Raw genomic sequence first — 18,734 nt, 5'->3', positions numbered from 1 at the left:
ACCGAATGATTCAAACCGGGATCTCCGTACAGTGACGTGACCAATTCACCGTTAGAATAACTAACGGAATCACTGATAGATTATAGTGCACTAACTTGGTCGGGCAACTATTTCTTTCCTTTTCCTTTCCCTATTTGAACACTTCATGTGCCTTATTTGTGCTTTAATCAAAGGAAAATCGGTATTAAATAGAGGATTTAATAAAGACTAAAGGGCTAAATTGAAAGAAAAGGGATTGGCTTGGTGAGGATAACATTTGGACCCTAACTGAAGATTTATTATCGAATTAGGGATTTAATTGAATGAAAATCAAGACCTAATTGAAGAGTTATTAATGAATTAGAGATTAAATTGAATGGTTTAAATGATATTTGGGGCTTAGTTTAAGATTTTTATTGAAGTAGAGACTAAAGTTTTTTTTTTTTAAAAAGAAAGGTTGGCATACATAAGCGAGTAAGAAAAATGTCGTCGCTTTGAGTGGCGTATATGGTCATCTATCGCCTCTAAATGCGATTTTGTATGGTGTATAGAATCATCTTTATGTCCCCGTCCTCCATAAGTGTGGTGTACGATAATTATCCACATCGTGATGCATGAAATGGTTATTTCTTCCCTCTGTTTTCTTCCTTACTCTCTCTTCCTCCCTTGGATTCTGCAATATGTTTTTCTCTTCTTCCATTACAACCTTTTTATTTTTTTTCTTGATGTCAATTCCATTCCCTCTAGTTTAAATCTCTTTGAAAATAGAAAACCCGTTTGATTTTTTGCATGATGGAACGCAAACTCAATGTTGTATTGTTTTCTAACTAGGCAAGAAGTCTATAGAGAGAAAATGAAAATAAAATACCTAGTTCACATATGAAGGAGATCAACACAAGGATCAAATAAAAAAAAATACAGAAATCCATAGTGCAATTGATTTTGAATCTCCAATAATTGTAATAATTGTAATAGTGGATTTCCTAGGTGGTTTAGATTTTTTTTTAATACAAGGAATGGGACATGAAAGGGGTCCATGCTTACATGGAGTCAAATTCTTATGTTGATCTTCTAGTTAGTTTCGCTCGGCTTTTGAGCACTTTAGTAATCAATAAAATAAAAATATCATTTCTTTATAATAATTAAATCTCTAAACAGAAGGTTAAGAATCGTAAGAAAAATTACAGCTATAAAATATATTAAAAGGTTAAGATAAAATACTATATGAATCCACAATAGCTATTTTTTTTCATTTTCATTCACAAATTTTATTTTAATTCTAGCCTTCCATGTCAAAATTAATGATCAATTTACTAAAATTTGTTAAGGAAATAACAAATTCAACAAAAAAGGATTAAAGTATAAAATTAGAAGAAATCTCATTGACAATCTCAAATTTGCTAGAAAAGTTTTGTTTGGTCCACTTACTCTCTCTTTTTACTTTGCAGTCCCTTTAGTTTTTACGATTTTAATTTTGGTTTGAAAGTTTATTTTTTTACATTTTAGTCCTTGAATTTGAAAAAGAAAAAAGAAAGTTCCTTGAAAACAGTGAATGAGAGAGAAAGTTGGTGAATTACCATTTTTCAACAACAAACTTGTTATTCTTAGTGTCAATAGGTTTTATTCAATAACAAAAAGTTCAATGGATGTGGTTGTTTTTCTATAAACATGCCTAAAAATATAGATCAAGTTCTGTTTAGCTTTTGTTTTTTAATTCGAATGATTTATATATTTTCTTTAGTATTTTTGGAGTGTTTGAGTTGGTGTGTAGTTTATAGAGGTTTTTATGGTGTTTTTAGGTGAAAATTGGTTGGAAAATAAATGTTTAGGTCAAAACCCCCTCCCCTTTGATTTTCCGGCAACCGCAATAATGGTTGGATTTTGAGTAGTTGGCGACAGGTTGTTTGTCACTAAAGATGACTTGTGCCTACTTAATAAAAAAAAGGGGGCAGTCCTGAGGTAAAATCTAAAAAAAATACAGATGCATCTAGGCTTTTTAATTAATGTTAGGAATGTGAACTTGGCCCGTCAACGTCTAGCTTCTTTCTATTTTTTTTTTAATTTCTTTTATCCCTTTACTTTAATTGTTTCTATTGAATTATTTTTGTTTTTTTACTACTGTTTTTTAAATATTTTTTTAATTTGCATGATATTTCAAAGAAACTAGTTTGATTTGCCTTGAATTTTCTCTCTCTTATATTCTATACAAATTAATTGTATTTGTATAAAGTTTTTATGAAAATAAAAATCATTTGTTATTAGCAGCAACAATTAGATGGTAGGATAAAATGAATGAGATGGTAGGATAAAATGAAAAACCGTCAATATCCTAAGCCACCAATCTAGTTGCAAAATAAAACACATGACAATTTTCTACCATTGAAGCTTACATTTTGTCGTTTTAAAAATATATTAACCAAACACTTGAGTTTTGGGCCTTTTCAATTAATTCGCAAAAGAAGAAGTTAAAAGCCAGAAAATATTGAAGCATATATAGTTGCCTGATCGCTAACATAAACAAATTCAACGGGCATCCTAACAAAAACATGAAAATGTATTGGTTTCGTTGAATCTCATCATTTCTCGATCAAACATTGGATTCAATAATTCATTTCAGCATCGACCTTTCTCAAAAAATATTACTTCCCCTCCTCTCTCTCTCTCTCTCTCTCACACACACACACACACACATATCAAAAGCTCGAACCACAACAAAACCTCCCAGTGCCTCCACCCATGACAGAAAGCTAATGTTTAGTTTCGAAGAAATGCCACAGTGACAACACGTGATCCTACTGATCCACCAAACATAAAGGTAGGATATGTTCGCACATGATCCAGGTATTGAAATGACGAGTCCCTGGATGCTTCTTGTTCTTCATGGACTCTGGTTCCTCCTGATATACATCATTCCTTCTTTGCTTGAAATTTCCCACTTCTTGCTCTACAAGAACTTCACAGGAGTAGCTTACTTCCAGCTTGAAAGGTCACCGGTTTTCTCAAGAGGTGTAAGATGCATGACAATTCAAAGAGGAAATACAAACGGGAGTAAATAGATTAATGCCATGTTATCAAATATTAAATGTTCATTTAACAGTTAAGACAAAACTATCCAATATTAAAATCCCACTAAAGATAAAAGCAACAAAAAATAAAACGCAAATTACAATAAGCCCCTGAGGTATTGCAGAATTATAGAGTCCACATAGAAGTTTGAAGATTTTACATGAAACCCCTCTACGTTTAAAAAAGAAAAATATTACAGAAATCCTATTTTGTATCCAAAATGCCCTCCCTTTTTTAAAATCACCCCCGCCATTTAGGTTGGAAAAAGGGTTCCTGTGATATCCTTTAATTTTTGGGTGGTCAATTTAATGTCATGACACCTCAAGAGTGTAATTGCATGTGTAATATACCTAAAAGAGAAGCCTACAGATGGATTGCTCAAATTTTTGGGTGGTCTCTATAATGTCATGACACCCCAAGAGAGTAATATACTTAGAAGAGATATGGCTTCCGTGAAATAATTTTTAGATTTACAAATATTAAAATAACATCTGATAAAATATTTAATGAAAAAACTGTTGTGTTAATGGAATTAATCATCCTGTATGGATGAGTATAAGTAAGGCTACTTGATGAGAAAAGTTTAAGGTTAGAAGATATATAATCCCTACTTTTAGTTAATATAGAGTTTTTTAAATTTAAAAAACTAATTAGTTTATAAAATTAATTATATATAAAGTTTTTTACTAGGATGTAAAAAACAAGAGGTGGCTAAGAGAGTAACCTAGTATTAAATCAATTGTGTGCTATAAAAAACACAAAACTTGATAAGTACTAAGGTTGTGAAAAATTTCAAGAGTTTAAAAATTATACTAAAACAAAAATAAAAAATTAGTAGGTAATAAAGAAAAAGACTAATACATACAACATTGAAAACAATAAATAAAAATATATGATACTTAAATAGTGGTTGTTCTGTATATATCTCAAAAGATAAAGTTCATGGATTGCTCACTTCCATGTTATCAATCTCAAGTTCATTTAATTATTAAGATAAAATTATCTAATATCAAGATCCCGCTAAACGACAACAAATTAAGAAGATCAATTTCATGGAGAAGACAGCCACAAGCTTGTAAAAGCCTAGTTAACAAGTCAAAAGGAAAAACACAGATGAAATTGAAATGAATAAAACAAAATTTCACAAGAATACAAACACAATCAGTTATAATTTCATAATAATATTAAAGTTAGGACACACCAGAAGGTTGATATTCGAAAACCCATCTCGATCAGCAAGCGTCCGCGCCAGTTTAATGGAACCTTCACTGTAATCAACTCCAGTTAAATCAGAGAACCTGGAAAACATGAGTAGAACCCTTCATTATTCTAACAGAATATAATAATTGCGAACAAAATTTTAGCTCTATTAAGAATCTCAACAGTTTTGCAACAGCTTTAAATAAAGCTCTGCAGAATGTAGCCAAGCTAGGCTGAATTTCTTATTCTAAATTGGACATGCGCACACTGAGTTTGTATGTGTCACAACACACGTAAAGAGGTAGAATGAACTTGGATATTTAAGAACAAAAATGTATTAAAAGGCATTTTGTTCAAATTTGCTTCTTTCCTTCTCTGTACACCTCTTTTCAGGGAAAAAAGAAGATGCAAATATTTACTTTTCTTACATCACAAAGATCCATGGACTTTCCTGTGTGGCCTTCAGCAATTGAGAAATTCTAAAAGATATAAAATCATTGTCTAAGGTGCTAGCAAGAACACAAATGTGTACGTGCATGTTATAGTAAATATTAATTATTTTACCGATACTTTTCTGTAGGTCCTATTAAAAAATTATATACACAAGTTTTTGTAGTTAAAAAAATTCTAAATGAAAATAAAAAAGTCCATGCATATATATAATTAAATAAATCAAGAATTGTATGTGTTAGTGAATAAAATTAAAAAACAAATCATAAACGATAACTAAAAATAAAACTGAAAAAATCAAGAGACAAATACAAATCAAGATATTTAATCTCGCAAAACAAAACATTTATCTGGTTGTGTTTGCCAAATTTGTTTGTTAAAATAAATTTTTTATTCAATTAAATGAATATAAATAGACACGCATTAAATTGATTCAATAAAATAAAAATAAAAAAAATATTATAAAAGGATACATATATTGGAAATATTATATAAAAATAAACATTATTTATTTTCAAAAATAAAATTCTTCTACACAAAAGATTAAGAAAAATTATAAATAAATCAGAAAAATCTCTTTCAAAAATTAAATACATATAAAATAACTAAAAAATAATTGTCATTTAAAATAAATTATATAAACAGAATGGAAAAAAGAAGGGTATTAATTTAAATATAAATAAAAAAATAATTTAAAAAAATATAAAAAACTTTAATTTAAAACAATAGTTTTTTTTTAAAAAAAAGCCAAGGGCCGCTGGGACCCTTAGCTAGCTCACCTGACCTAATTTGTTAGGGCCTGCACGCTTGAGCCTTTAGTTTTTTTATTGCAACTTAGACAGATGACATGTTATCTACCTCAATTTTCTTTGAAAAAAAATAAATCAAACTACATGTCATTTGTTTTTGCCCAAATTACAACCACTATAGCAGCATGAAAATTAGGGCTAAAGTTTTTTTTGGCCCCAAAACCTATTTTTCAACCTACTTTTTACCCAAAACAACTATATAACACACCCTAAAAATCTTGATAAACTTATCCATTACTTCAAAAACCTATCCTAAATATCAAAATCAATACGAAATCAAAAATATTCTCGAGTTCAGATATGTTTTTTAGGTATTTTTAAGGTAAAAAAAAAAACACATATAATATGAACTAACATCATCAAATAAAATTATTTGACATAAAAATCAACAATTTTAGTGGTCAAAATCAATGTCAATGACATCTTTCTTTCTTTATCGCTGGAATCTGACGATCTCTCTCTCTCATCTCCCAAATCAAAGATTAAAAAATAACAAAAATAAAATTCTATACCAGAATTGAATTGAAAAAATAAAGGGACCAAATATGTATAAAAGTGCAAGGACTAAATTAAATTTTTTATGTGAGTTTTAAAATCATCACTCATTTGTAACATCTTTTCTACTTTGATCTCCTATCTTTTAATTGTCTTAGTCAACAAATTTGATTTGATTGTCCTTGAATTTAGTCCAAAAAAAGATACAATTACAAAAAGAGAGTTTAAAGATCAAATTGAAAGAAAAAAATATTCTGAACAATAAATCCATAATAAAATGTGAAAGGATGAATAGTGGTGTGTATAATAAATAAATAAAAAAACTCATACCCTTTACTGTTTTATATAATGATAGAAAGCAAGAACACTAAAATACATTTTTGTAAAGGCTATAATTGTACTTCCTCTTCTCTGGTGGATCCCATGTACACATACCAAGATTCACTTACATTAGCCACCTTAACCATCTCTGATGAACGCATTGCTAGCTATAGCTTTACGAATATTTTACATTATAAAATAACTTTCCAAATCCTATATTATTCTCCGCAGGGCATGCATCAAGTCTTCACACAAATGAGGAAAAGGTACTGTTTTTGTATTGCCGTTTTAAATTATTTAGGGCAATTTAGTATATAATACCAGAGCTAGCAAAATCTCAAAGCATACCCCTGCTTAGCGAGTTCGTGAAGGAGTAAGCCGTTGCCAGTCCCGATGTCAAGTACACTCCAGCTGGACAAATATTTATCACTCTCCAACAGTTTCAGACTTGATATCATCAACATGACTTGGATTATGACCTTGAGAAATTTCAAAGCATAGGCTTTTCGTCCAAGAAGCAACAACATCCACGACATCAGTTCCAAACCTATTGAGAAAGAAGAAGAAGCAATCAAATGAGGTCCAAATAGCATAGACATATAGATCAATATGAGATAATTAATCATTCACATGTTGCAGAACTCATCTTTAAATGGACTTCTGTTTTTTTATTTTTTCCGAATTAAATTCAGCATGTACATACTAGCACAAATCTACCTTGGAATATTAACCTTCTTGACAATTATGTATTGTAATGAATGGCATCTAAAAAAAATCTAAAGTTTATTGTAGCTACATCATGAATAATTCAATCCAATCAGAAACAGGTGAGACCAAACTAACCATGCAATGGAAGACTAGCTTTCTTTTGAGAGCTATTAAAAAGAAAGCTGACCTCCAATGATTTCCCTATTTTCCTTGGAAAGCAGTATTGTGGAGAATTTTGGCCATCGACATTGTCCAAAAAATAAAATTAAATCTCCATAACAGAGCAACAGAATCGCTGGGATCAATTTGGCATTCTGCTTGGTGAGAACTGTGACAGCATCCATTCTCAGAGGTAGTAATCTGTTCGGCATTAGCTTAAGGACAGGTGTGGACTTGGGAATGCTTTTGTACAGATATGGGGGAAAGTGCTTTAATACATTTAACTATAATAGGAGGCCTTTAGGGAGTGTAGCTATCTTTCTGTTATTGATTGCTGGATTGAAACGCTGCACCTTTGTCTTGCAAAAAAATACTTTTGCAATGTCCTTTCAGTATAGATTATAGATTGCACCATGTTGGTGGCTCTTACCTACGTTTCTTTCTCCTTTTTTCCTATAGAAAAAATCCAAATAAAAAATATAAGGAAACCATAGTTTTATATTGATTTAGTATTTATACATTTTTTACAGCATCATACCCTTGATTTGGAGAGAGACTACTCAAAGGTGCATCAATTAGCCCTCGCATAATTATGATGAGTTAACCTAGAAAAAATTTGCATGCAGCTTGACTCCATTTGGAGAGAGCCTAACTCGGAAATCTCTGCCTATAAAAGATATACAGGATAAATTGCCTTTTCTTTCTCTTTGCAAAAAAGTACTAATTTTACCTCATCCCAACCTCATAAAAGATCCAGTTTGGGAAGCACTTTAATGGACCAACATCATATCCTCGAGAATCAGAATGTGCTTCTTGTTGTACGAAAATTTTGATGATAGACCACTAACTGGTCACATTAAGACATTTGAGCATTGCTGAATCAATCGTTTTCAACGACACGGCATTGCTGCAAACAGTTGCAATTCGAGCATTATTATTTCACATTGTGTGAGGACTCACCACTTTTAGGCCACTAGCAACAGAATCATGTAACCAGATAATTTTTCCAGTGACAGATGTACAAAACAATGAATTTCCCTGAAAGAAAAAAGAAATTTCTGTGTGTGGATGAGCGAGAATAGCAAGGTTCATATATCACAGTGATTCCTAGTATCCACGAGAGAGTAAATGCATGGGATCTTTAGACCATGAAAAGTCATCGGTAAGAAGTTTCTTTTTTGAGGGACTAATTTTCCTCTCCACAAAATAAAACGCCACTACAAGGAAACTTTATATTTCCATTCGGTTAGGCAACAGATATCCTGCTTCATGATCATGTAAACTGAACAGCGAGAGGTGTTTCAAATGAATAGAAAATTAAAGGAATGTTTACCAAACATCACCGGCATGACCATGTTCATGGAAGTTCGCCAACTCATCAGCATAAGCAGCATCCCAATAACTCTGTAGACCTAGCATGGAAGCCACACCTTCAGCGTCCAGTTCATCCTGTCCGAACTGTGTTCATGAACAATCAATGATTCAATGTACAAAGCACAATTGCATTTGCAAAGACACCACAAATCCCATGCAAAATTCAAAACAACAAAAGTGATTAAGCCAAATAAAATGGTTTCTAATTAATGCCTCATAATTTTACGTTACACTAAATAATATTTCCATCACATATGCATACAAAAGATAATTAATTCAGCTAATAATAATTAAAAAAAAAACAGACAGATTAAGCGAAATAAAGTGGTTTCTAAACAACAACAACAGCAATACTAATAGAAAAAACCTCCACAACTTCCTAATTTGATTACTTAATTTCTTTTAATTTCACTTTCAAACAATAAAAGAAAAGGCAAAAATCTGAACAAGTTAAAACGCGAAGATATCGACCTGCAATCAGAAGCAGCACGACAGTTTGCTGCGGCGGAGAGAGCCTCGGCGGCATCAGCATGGCGCTGATCGTCATCGAGAATACTTCCATAATCACTCTTAATTGACCAAGAGTCCGCTGCCACAGACCTCTCGTCGTCCGACACCAGATCGCCGCCGGCACCAGCAACTCTGTTTGGGGTCAGGTGAAGGTCAGCTGATTCTTCTTGTTGTAACCTAATTCCAGTCATCGATTAATAGAAATGATAAAGCGAGGGAAGGAAGTGAAATATGTTTTTTTAGAAACGATTTTTTTTTTCTATTTTTTTGGGATTGGAATTGGTAAAATTTGAGGATAGAATCATAGTTTTGAAACCGGCCCGATCCGGTGGGTCGATCCGGGATCCGGTCTATCCGGAGCTGGAACCAGGTCGGGTTGAAGAAAAAACGAGGGAAGGAAAAACCTGGTGTGACCCGGCAAGACCTGATTGCAAACTCGTTGACCTTTTTTTTTTACTAAAATGACTTCGTTTTGATTTTTTAAAAAAAGAACTGACTCGGCCGACCCGGTAACCTGGTCAAAACCCGGAAAAAAAACTATGGCATTTCTTTTATCATAATTCATTTATAATTGATAGGGAAAAATTCAAAAATAAATCAATAATAAATAAAAATGTTTTAGAATTACAACAACATGGTATGTACGTGCGCTACCACGGATTTATAAAACAAATATATTTAATAGTGTTTATAATTGTGAACCAACGCTAAATAAGTAATAGAAACTAAAGGTAGAATTGAGCTAATATTTTATGACGAAAAAAAAAATTGTGTTGGTGATAAAAAAACTTAGAGACTGAACAAAATGATTTGTAGCAATCCACAGTATTTTGTGAAGAAAGATATAGTGTTTTTCCCATATGATTTAGCTTTTTTGTTAATAAAAAAATTACAAAGCTAAATTCTCTACCAACTTAATATTAAAAAAAAAATCGACAAAGATAATTTTTTTAGAAACGATTATCTTTTCTATTTTTTTGGGGATTGGAATTGGTAAATTTGAGGATAAAAGTCTGGCATTTCTTTTATCATAATTCATTTATAATTGATAGGGAAAAATTCAAAAATAAATCAATAATAAATGAAAACGTTTTAGAATTACAATAACATGGTATGCACGCGCGCTACCACGGGTTTATAAAACAAATATACTTAATAGTGCTTATAACTGTGAACCAGCGCTAAATAAGTAATAGAAACTAAAGGTATAATTGAGCTAATATTTTATGACGGCAAAAAAGTTGTGTTGATGATAAAAATACTTAGAGACTGAACAAAATGATTTATAGCAATCCACAGTATTTTGTGAGGAAAGATACAGTGTTTTTCCCATATGATTTAGCTTTTTTGTTAATAAAAAAAATTACAAAGCTAAATTCTCTACTAACTTAATATTAAAAAAAATCAACAAAGATAATTTTGGAAGAAAAAAAACCTATGAGGAAAAACGTTGTAGTAATTGACAATGTTTTATGTGGAAAACTACAGTGTTTTTCCCAATAAAATTAACAAAGATAATTTTAGAAAAAATCATAAAAAACCATTTAGAGAAATACTATAGCAATCCACAGTGTTTTGTGAGGAAAACTATAACGCTTTTCCCATATGATTTAACTTTATTTTAATTATAATTCTTAACCAACTCAATATTCAAAAAAATAAAATTGACAAAGATAATTTTTGAAAAAATCATAAAAAAATCATGTGGAAAAACACTGCAGCAATTCACAGTATTTTAGAGAAAAAAATTACAAAGCTAAATTCTCAATCAGCTCAATATTAAAAAAATAAAATCAACAGAGACAATTTTAGAAACAAATATAACAAAAAAAGGGAAAAAAACCATATTGGAAACACTGTAGCAATTCATAGTGTTTTGTGATGAAAGCTACAGTCTTTCCCCAAATGATTTAGCCTTATTTGTAATTACTTGTAATTCTAATTCTTAACTAGCTCAATATTTAAAAAAATAAAATTAACAAAGATAATTTTGAAAAAATCATAAGGAAAAAAAATCGTGTGGAGAGACACTGCAACAATCCACAGTGTTTTATGAGGAAAGCTACAATGTTTTCCCCACATGATTAAGCTTTATTACAAAATTAAATTCTAACCAGTTTAATATTAAAAAAATAAAATCGACAAAGATAATTTTGGAAAAAAATATTACAAAAAAAAACACAAAAGAAACTGAAAAAAACCATGTGAGGAAAAACTTTAGCAATCCATAGTGTTTTGTGAGGAAAGCTATAATGTTTTCCCCACGTGATTTAGCCTTACTTGTATTTACTTGTAATTTTAATTCTTAGCCAACTCAATATTTAAAAAATAAAATTGACAAAGATAATTTTAGAAAAAAAACAAAAAAAACCATGTGGTGAAAAATACTATACCAATTCACAGTAATTTGCGAGGAAAGCTACAGTGTTTTCCTTCCATATTGTAACTGTAATTCCTAACCAGTTCAATATTAAAAAATAAAATTGACAAAGATAATTTTGGAAAAAAAAAACATGTGGAGAAACATTATGGCAATCAACAATGCTTTAAAGAAAAATATTACAAAACTAAATTCTCAATCAGCTCAATATTAAAAAAAAAAATGACAAATATAATTTTAAAAAATTAAAAAATAAAATAGAAAAACCTTATAGGAAAACACCGTAGCAATCCACAGTATTTTAAAGGAAAAAAATTACAAAGCTAAATTTTTAACTAGCTCAATATTAAAAAAGTAAAATTGACAAAGATAATTTTGGAGGAAAAAAACAAAAAAAAAGGGAAAGTATTGTAGAAAAAAATATTGTAGCAATCCACAGTAATATGTGAAGAAAGCTATAGTACTTTCCCCATATATTTTAGCTTTATGTATAATAAAATAGAAAAACCATGTGGAAAAATATCGTAGTAATCTATAATATTTTAAAGGAAAAAAACTACAAAGCTTAATTTTTAACCAGCTCAATATTAAAAAAATAAAATTGACAAAGATAATTTTGAGGAAAAAAAATGAAAAAAAGGGAAAGCACTGTAGCAATTACTATGTGAGGAAAGCTACAGTACTTTCCCCACATGTTTTAACTTTATGTAAAATGAGGTTTTTTTTTTTTCTGAAACTATTGTTTTTAACTATATGAAATAAACAATAACAAGTCAAGTTCAATAAAAAAAAATCCCACCAAACTTGTAAATCCGAACAACTCGGGTTATCCTAGCAAATAGATAAACTATTTTAACCTTGTATAAAGGCAAAATGAAAAAAAAATAAATTACAAAACTTAATTTTTAATTACTTCAATATCAAAAAAATAAACAAAAACAAATTTGTTTTAAAAAAAAGTGAAAAAAAAGTGAAAAAAAACTGTAAAAAAAATGAAAAAAAATTATGATCCACAGTATAATAGATATGAGTAAAAAGTAAATCCCTCCATCCTTTCGCCTCATGTCCATCAAATTTTTTTATACAAAAAAAAAAAAAAAAAAGAAACAACATAATTATTGTCAACATATTTTCCAGCGAAAAAAAAAATCTGGTTGTGAAATTAAAATTTTAAACGCACATGGATCACGGCATGTGATATTGTTCCGCAGGAGATATTAAAGTTCTTTTAATTATTTAAATATATAATGATATTTTTATATATAAAAAGAATAATAATTTAAATTTCATTTATTAGGGAGTGTTTGTTATTGAAATTATTTTTTAAAGTATTTTTCAAATTGTTTTTTACCTGAAAAAATATCAAATTGATATTTTATGATTTTGATATGATAATATTAAAAATAAAAAACAAATATTCAAAAAATTATTTTAATACATTTTCAATTGAAAAATATTTTTAAAAACACCTTACACCGTATTAACACGCTTAATATCACTTACCACTAAAAAAGTAAAAACTTTGCTGTTGTTATTTGTTAATCATTAAATAAAAATAAAAAAAGTCTTGGACAATTTAAAATAAGAGTAAAAAATGTATTTTTCTAATTAAAATCTCTTTATTTTATTAACATGCTTTATTTTTTTTAGTGTTTTTTTTTATCATAATATTTGTTTTTTAAATAGCATCATACAAAAAAAAAAGTTTTGATTAAAAAATAGCATTTTGACAATGTTAAGGCAAATGCATAAAAAAACATAAAAATAATATATTGTTCAAGCGTTGCCTCTGGGAACTCTTTGATACCATTGTTAAAATCGATCTGGCCTGATGGGTCAACCAGGGAGACCCTCAACTTTGCTTAGCTTTGATTTGAAATTAAATCATGTAGAAGTTGATCTAATGTAACCTAGTCGATTTAATAGATTCAACTATGATCCATTCAAAACCTAATTTGACTAAAAAAATTCTAGAAGCTGGTTTTTTTTAAAAAATATAAATATTAACATGATGACGCTCTAGGTGGACTTGAGTCTTTAGGTATAACCCCGATGACTTGGTTGATTAGGCCAAACCTCAATATGCTTTTATAAAAAGATAAATAAAAAACAATGTTAATCTAACATTTTCTTTATAAGATAATATTGGAACAATGATATATTAGATAGACATGGGTTAAATTGGGATAGACTTGAACCAAACTGGTTTAATTTACTCAACTTGTGACCCAGATCATAACCCTTAGGTTTAATGACCTTATCTTTTAGAATCTATTTTTTTGTCCAATTCAAAGATTAAAAATTTTAAAAACAAGAGCCTCAAATTGATTAGAATTTAAATAAAAAAAATTGACGCAAACTAAAAATACATTAAAAAAAGCATTTTAATTAAATTTTTAAAGAAAACAAAAAATAAGCTACACATTGATGGGCCTAGCAAACTAGATCCATATGCCTAAGCACGCCTGGGCTTGGAAACCCAGGCTCATGCACTTGGTTTGATTTTCTTTCTTTTGCATTGGGATGGAAAACAAGTCATCCACTCCTTTATTTCAAAACAAAAGGACATGTTATCTTGAAATCAATTTCCAGCCATCATATAGGTGTTTGAAAAATTGAGGTCCAATTTTTTAGGTTAGGTTTTTACTATGAAAGAGTCAAATGGCTGCCTTTGTACTTTGTAATAGTAACGAAGAAAACAAATGATACATTGTGGTTCACTATTTGCCTCAATGCGCTTGCAAACTTTGAAGAGAAGTTAACTCTTAATGATGTTGTGGTTGAGGATGAGACTATTCAAACATGAGCAAGAAGCAACCACTATTAATGAGCCTAGATCATTCATAGTAAATGACATAAGCATAGATAGATAGATACATAGTTATGTTGATATATTTTAGGATTTCAATTAATAAAATGTTGCATTGTTTAAATATCTCATATTTCATGTCCATGTATGTATGCTTATTTATTTGCTTTCGTCTCCTGAAAACATTCTCATATATAATAGTTCATAAATATGGTGGGTGAAAATAGTTAAGAAGTGTGTTTTGTGTGATAAAGTTGAAGTTACTTGTTATTACGGACTATGAGAACTATTGTGTTTGGTTATTATAGTTATTGTGGTTATTTACAAGTATTTTTAAGCTGCACAAAATTTTAGGTAGTACCCATGAAAGAAAAACTTTGCCGAAATTTTGTTTAAATGTTGTGATTTTTAGTTTTATTGGCTACTTGATTTTGGTTGGTTGGTTGTGGTAATTTCTAGAATTCTCAGATATTGAATCGATGTTATGTTTTTCGATCATGAATTTTTTATATTGTGTTTTATGAACAATCTCTTAATCATGATAATCATAAATTATATTATTTCATAAATTTTTTTTTATAAATGTGTTATTTAGAAAAAAAAGAAGAAAAAAAAGAAGAAGAGTTTCTGTGCTAATAGCACTAAGACCCCGTTTGGTAATGAGGCAGCGGCAGCGGTAGAAAGCAAATATTAAAAATAAGTGTTTGGTTATTGTAAACCTTTTCACATGGGTCCCACCTAAAAACTGAGGTCGAAACTCAGTTTATGAGAAGTAAGTTTTATCTGTTTCTCCTACATTCTTCTCCTGCTCTTGCCTGCGTTCTTCTCCTGTGGAGAGTGAACTCTCCACTGTTTACTTAAGTGAAAAGTGGAGAATGAATTTAATTCACTCTCCACTGTTCACGTGAACAGTGGAGATCGGACCCGGTTCAAAGCTGTAAAAATACATTAGACCAGGTTCGATCTAGTAAAAAAAAATATTATTTTTAATTGTGTTTTATTCGAAAAACTAGTGTTTCACATTATTCAATAACACTATATAAATTAGAAGGTGATCGCTTGATGATGTAATATTTGTAGAATTTGATCGCAATCCCAATTTTATTTCTGATAATATTTTACCTGATGTTGTTGCGTACTTACAAAACCAATGCAACTGTAGTCCTTGTCGGATGTATTTTATACGTGATGGAATTGTAGATAGTTTAATAGAAAAATAAAAAATATTTTATATTAAGTATTATTCATTTCATAATGTAATAGCAGTAGTTAAATATATAATATTTAAATTAAAAACTATTAATATTAATATATATATATTTTTAAAATTATTTTATAACCTCAATTTGAAAATCATTATTAACCAAACACATTAAACTACTTTTTGTTTGATCTCAATTTCAATCACAGTTTTAACCAAACATCTATTTTTTCAAACCAACCTCAACTAAAAGTACTTTTTATAAAATAACTTTTTTCAAACCACAACAACAATAATTACCGCAATACCAAACACACTCTAAATAGGAGATGTTTAGATGGTTTGCATTACCTTTTGCGTAGCAGATGCGCATATGCGTGTGCGTGTGTGTGTGTATATATATATATATATATATATATATATATATGTGTGTGTGTGTGTGTGTCTGTGTGTCTGTGTATGTGCAAGCATAAATGAAAGAAGGGCAAAGAAACCCTAATCCTCTGTCGCTGGCCGCCTCATTTTCTCTTTGCCACGTTGTTCATTCCTCTTCCTAAAATGGCTTCTCCTTCAATTTTAAAAAAAATAAAAATTAAAGGAGAATCCAATATGAAATGAGAAGCTATTTTAGGAAGGGAATGAATACGGTGTCGGTGTTATAAGAGATAAAATTATAAAATTTTGGCATCAATGTGTCTGTTTCATCAGGTGAATAAATTTTCCACATCATTTCATTTTATGTGTATTTCATATCTTCTAATTATAGTGCAATTGCTTGGTTGGAGTTCATATTGTTTTATTTGATTGGTATGTATTTGAGATAACTTCAGTAGTTTTCATTCCTGAAGAGCACGATCCTATGAGTATGAAGCAGTTCAGACCTATAAGCTTGTGCAACGTTAGTTATAAAATCCTGATGAAAGTTCTGGTTCAACGTATTCGACCTATGCTTGAGCAGTTGATTAGCCCTTTCCAAAGTGCTTTTCTCTCTGGGCACGTAGGTTTGGCTAATATTGTGCTGGCTCAGGAATAAATGCACACTTAGTCGAATCAAGAGAAGATTGGGTTCATTTGCTCTGAAGATTGAGTTGGCGAAATGATAGCGTTGATTGTTGTTTTTACACATTAGACAGTGATTGTGTTTGGATTTCCTCCAACATATGTTCGACTGATCATGTTTTGTGTTTCTAACTCCTTGCTGTCAATCATTTGGAACGGTTCTAAACTTCCATTGTTTTCAACCTAAAAGTGACCTTAGTCAGGGAGATCCTAATTTTTGTATCCTTTTGTTCTGTGAATGGAGAAACTGTCTCTGCTTATTGAAAGTAAAGAAGCAACTCAGAAATGGAGGCCTCTTGTGGTCTCAAATTTGTGGTATGGCTATTTCATATCTTCGTTTTGCTTCTATTAAGAACCTGTTTGGGATGGTTGGCCGCATTCCCAAACAAAGCTTTAGGAGACTATGGATCGATTCTGTGCTAGTTCTGGGATGCTGGTTAATGATGCTAAAACGTGATCTTCTATTTCTCCTAATGCATGCTGTAGACATAAAGAAGAGCTGAGACAGAGATTGAATTTTTCTTTCACATCTGATCTTGGGTTGGGGGTGCTTTTGATTATCAAGAGAAGTAAGGAGTCCTTTAAGCATATTTTAGAGAAAATTCACTGTAGACTTGCTGGTTGGAAGTGAAAATTGTTGAATAAGGCAGGCAGGTACTCTAGTTCAATCTACCATTTCTACTATTCATCTATATACCATGCAATCTGCCTGGTTACTGTCCCATTTCTGTAAGGAGGTTGATAAAATTGCTAGGGTTTTTCTTTGGGGATCTCTAGATGAGGGACACGGTATTCATTTGGTAAATTGGGATGCAGTTAATTTGCCAAAATATAGGAGTTTGGGTCTGAGAATGACAAGAGATAATAAGATTGCCATGACGGGGAAACTATGGTGGGATATTAATCAAAGGGGAGATAAGCCTTGGATTCATGTTTATACAAGAAGTATCTAGCCGAGGAGTCTCTTGTGTCTCATCGACCTTCACAGAGAGCTTCTCCGATACAGAAGGCTATTTCAAGGTGTTTTCTTTTCTGAAAGATGGTTAAACTTGGAGAATTGGTATTGGCCTGCAAGCCTCACTTTGGTTTGATAGGTGGATGACCAAGTGAGGTAGTTATACAACTAAGTCTGGCTATGATTTCTTTACCCGAATTCCTTATCCTATGGAAGCAAATATTCACTGGAAGAGCTTATGGGGATTAGATATTCCCCAAAAACAATTCTTTCTGTGGCAGCTTGAATGACAGAGTTCCAACTAATGTGCTTCGTTTTAAGCGAGGAATGACTACTCTGTGTAGCAGATGTGGCGTTGAACAAGAGACAAAAGAGCTTAGGGGAATAAAGTTCCAACTAATGTGCTTCGTTTTAAGCTAGGAATGACTACTCCGTGTAGCAGATGTGGCGTTGAACAAGAGACAAAAGAGCTTATGGGAATTTGATATTCCCCAAAAACAATTCTTTCTGTGGCAGCTTGAATGACAGACTTCCAACTAATGGGCTTCGTTTTAAGCTAGGAATGACTGCTCCTTTGTGAAGCAGATGTGGCGTTGAACAAGAGACAAAAGTGCATGCTTTACATGATTGTCTGCGGGCTAAAATGATGTGGCAACAATTTTCTGTTTCGACTTCAATCTAATTTATTCTCATCCACTTGGTCAGACTGGATTCATGGTAAATGTGTTTGATTGAGATTTTCAATGGGAACAACGAAGGCTATGCTTATTGATGATAAACAAAGAGGTCATTCAAGGGAGCAGATGGCTAATTGGTTTTACAGTCAAGATTAATATGGATGGCAGAAATTCTGGCACATTGTCTCATGCTGGAAATGGTGGCACTTTTCCTGATAATGGGGGCAGTGGCTAATTGGTTTTTCAGGGTATTTTGGCTATGAAAATATCATGTTGGCTGAACTAGAAGCAATCAGAGAAGGACCGACGCTGGCTTGGATTAAGGTATTCGCCATGCTATTGTGAATTCAGATTCTCTTGAGGCAGTGCTAGCTGCTGCTGTCGGTGTGCAATACCGACACATCCTCTAACATTGTTTCCGATATCCAGTATCTTTGTCAAGAGGATTGGAATGTTGTGTGATATTTAGAGGTTCAAAAGTTTTGTATAGATTGCATGCAACTAGATAACATAAACTTGCAATAAAGTTTAAAATAAGATCCTACATCTTAATACATATATAAAACAATTGTTATATATCAA

The 18,734-nt window shown here is 31.0% G+C and overlaps 1 protein-coding gene and 1 long non-coding RNA gene across 6 annotated transcripts; one reads left to right on the top strand and one right to left on the bottom strand.

Annotated features, from left to right (window-relative positions):
* Window positions 1–2,459: 2,459 nt before the first annotated feature.
* Window positions 2,460–9,366, bottom strand: LOC112323661 (uncharacterized). Of its 4 annotated transcripts, none has more exons than XM_052445871.1 (4): window positions 9,033–9,366; window positions 7,216–8,645; window positions 6,669–6,867; window positions 2,460–4,343 (listed from the first exon to the last, which is right to left on the bottom strand). In XM_052445871.1, the coding sequence occupies exons 2-4, from the start codon at window positions 7,397–7,399 to the stop codon at window positions 4,211–4,213; spliced, it is 516 nt and encodes a 171-aa protein (XP_052301831.1). In that variant the 5' UTR covers window positions 7,400–8,645; window positions 9,033–9,366; the 3' UTR covers window positions 2,460–4,210. The 4 variants fall into 4 exon arrangements, 1 of the variants encoding a protein (XP_052301831.1); XR_008056944.1 differs by lacking the exon at window positions 2,460–4,343 and having other exon boundaries at window positions 6,315–6,867; window positions 7,216–7,640; window positions 7,726–8,645; XR_008056945.1 differs by lacking the exon at window positions 2,460–4,343 and having other exon boundaries at window positions 6,315–6,867; window positions 7,216–8,225; window positions 8,521–8,645.
* Window positions 9,367–15,913: 6,547 nt separating this feature from the next.
* On the top strand, window positions 15,914–18,734 carry LOC112323559 (uncharacterized). 2 transcript variants are annotated; one of them, XR_008056943.1, is made up of 2 exons: window positions 15,914–16,169; window positions 16,310–18,734. It is a non-coding gene; the product is annotated as an uncharacterized LOC112323559 (long non-coding RNA). The 2 variants fall into 2 exon arrangements; XR_002976991.1 differs by having other exon boundaries at window positions 16,292–18,734.

Source organism: Populus trichocarpa, chromosome 12 (genome assembly GCF_000002775.5).
Source record: "Populus trichocarpa isolate Nisqually-1 chromosome 12, P.trichocarpa_v4.1, whole genome shotgun sequence".
Lineage (NCBI taxonomy): Eukaryota > Viridiplantae > Streptophyta > Magnoliopsida > Malpighiales > Salicaceae > Populus > Populus trichocarpa.
Note: the sequence above shows the minus strand (reverse complement) of the source record. Positions and strands in the feature narration are given on the sequence as shown.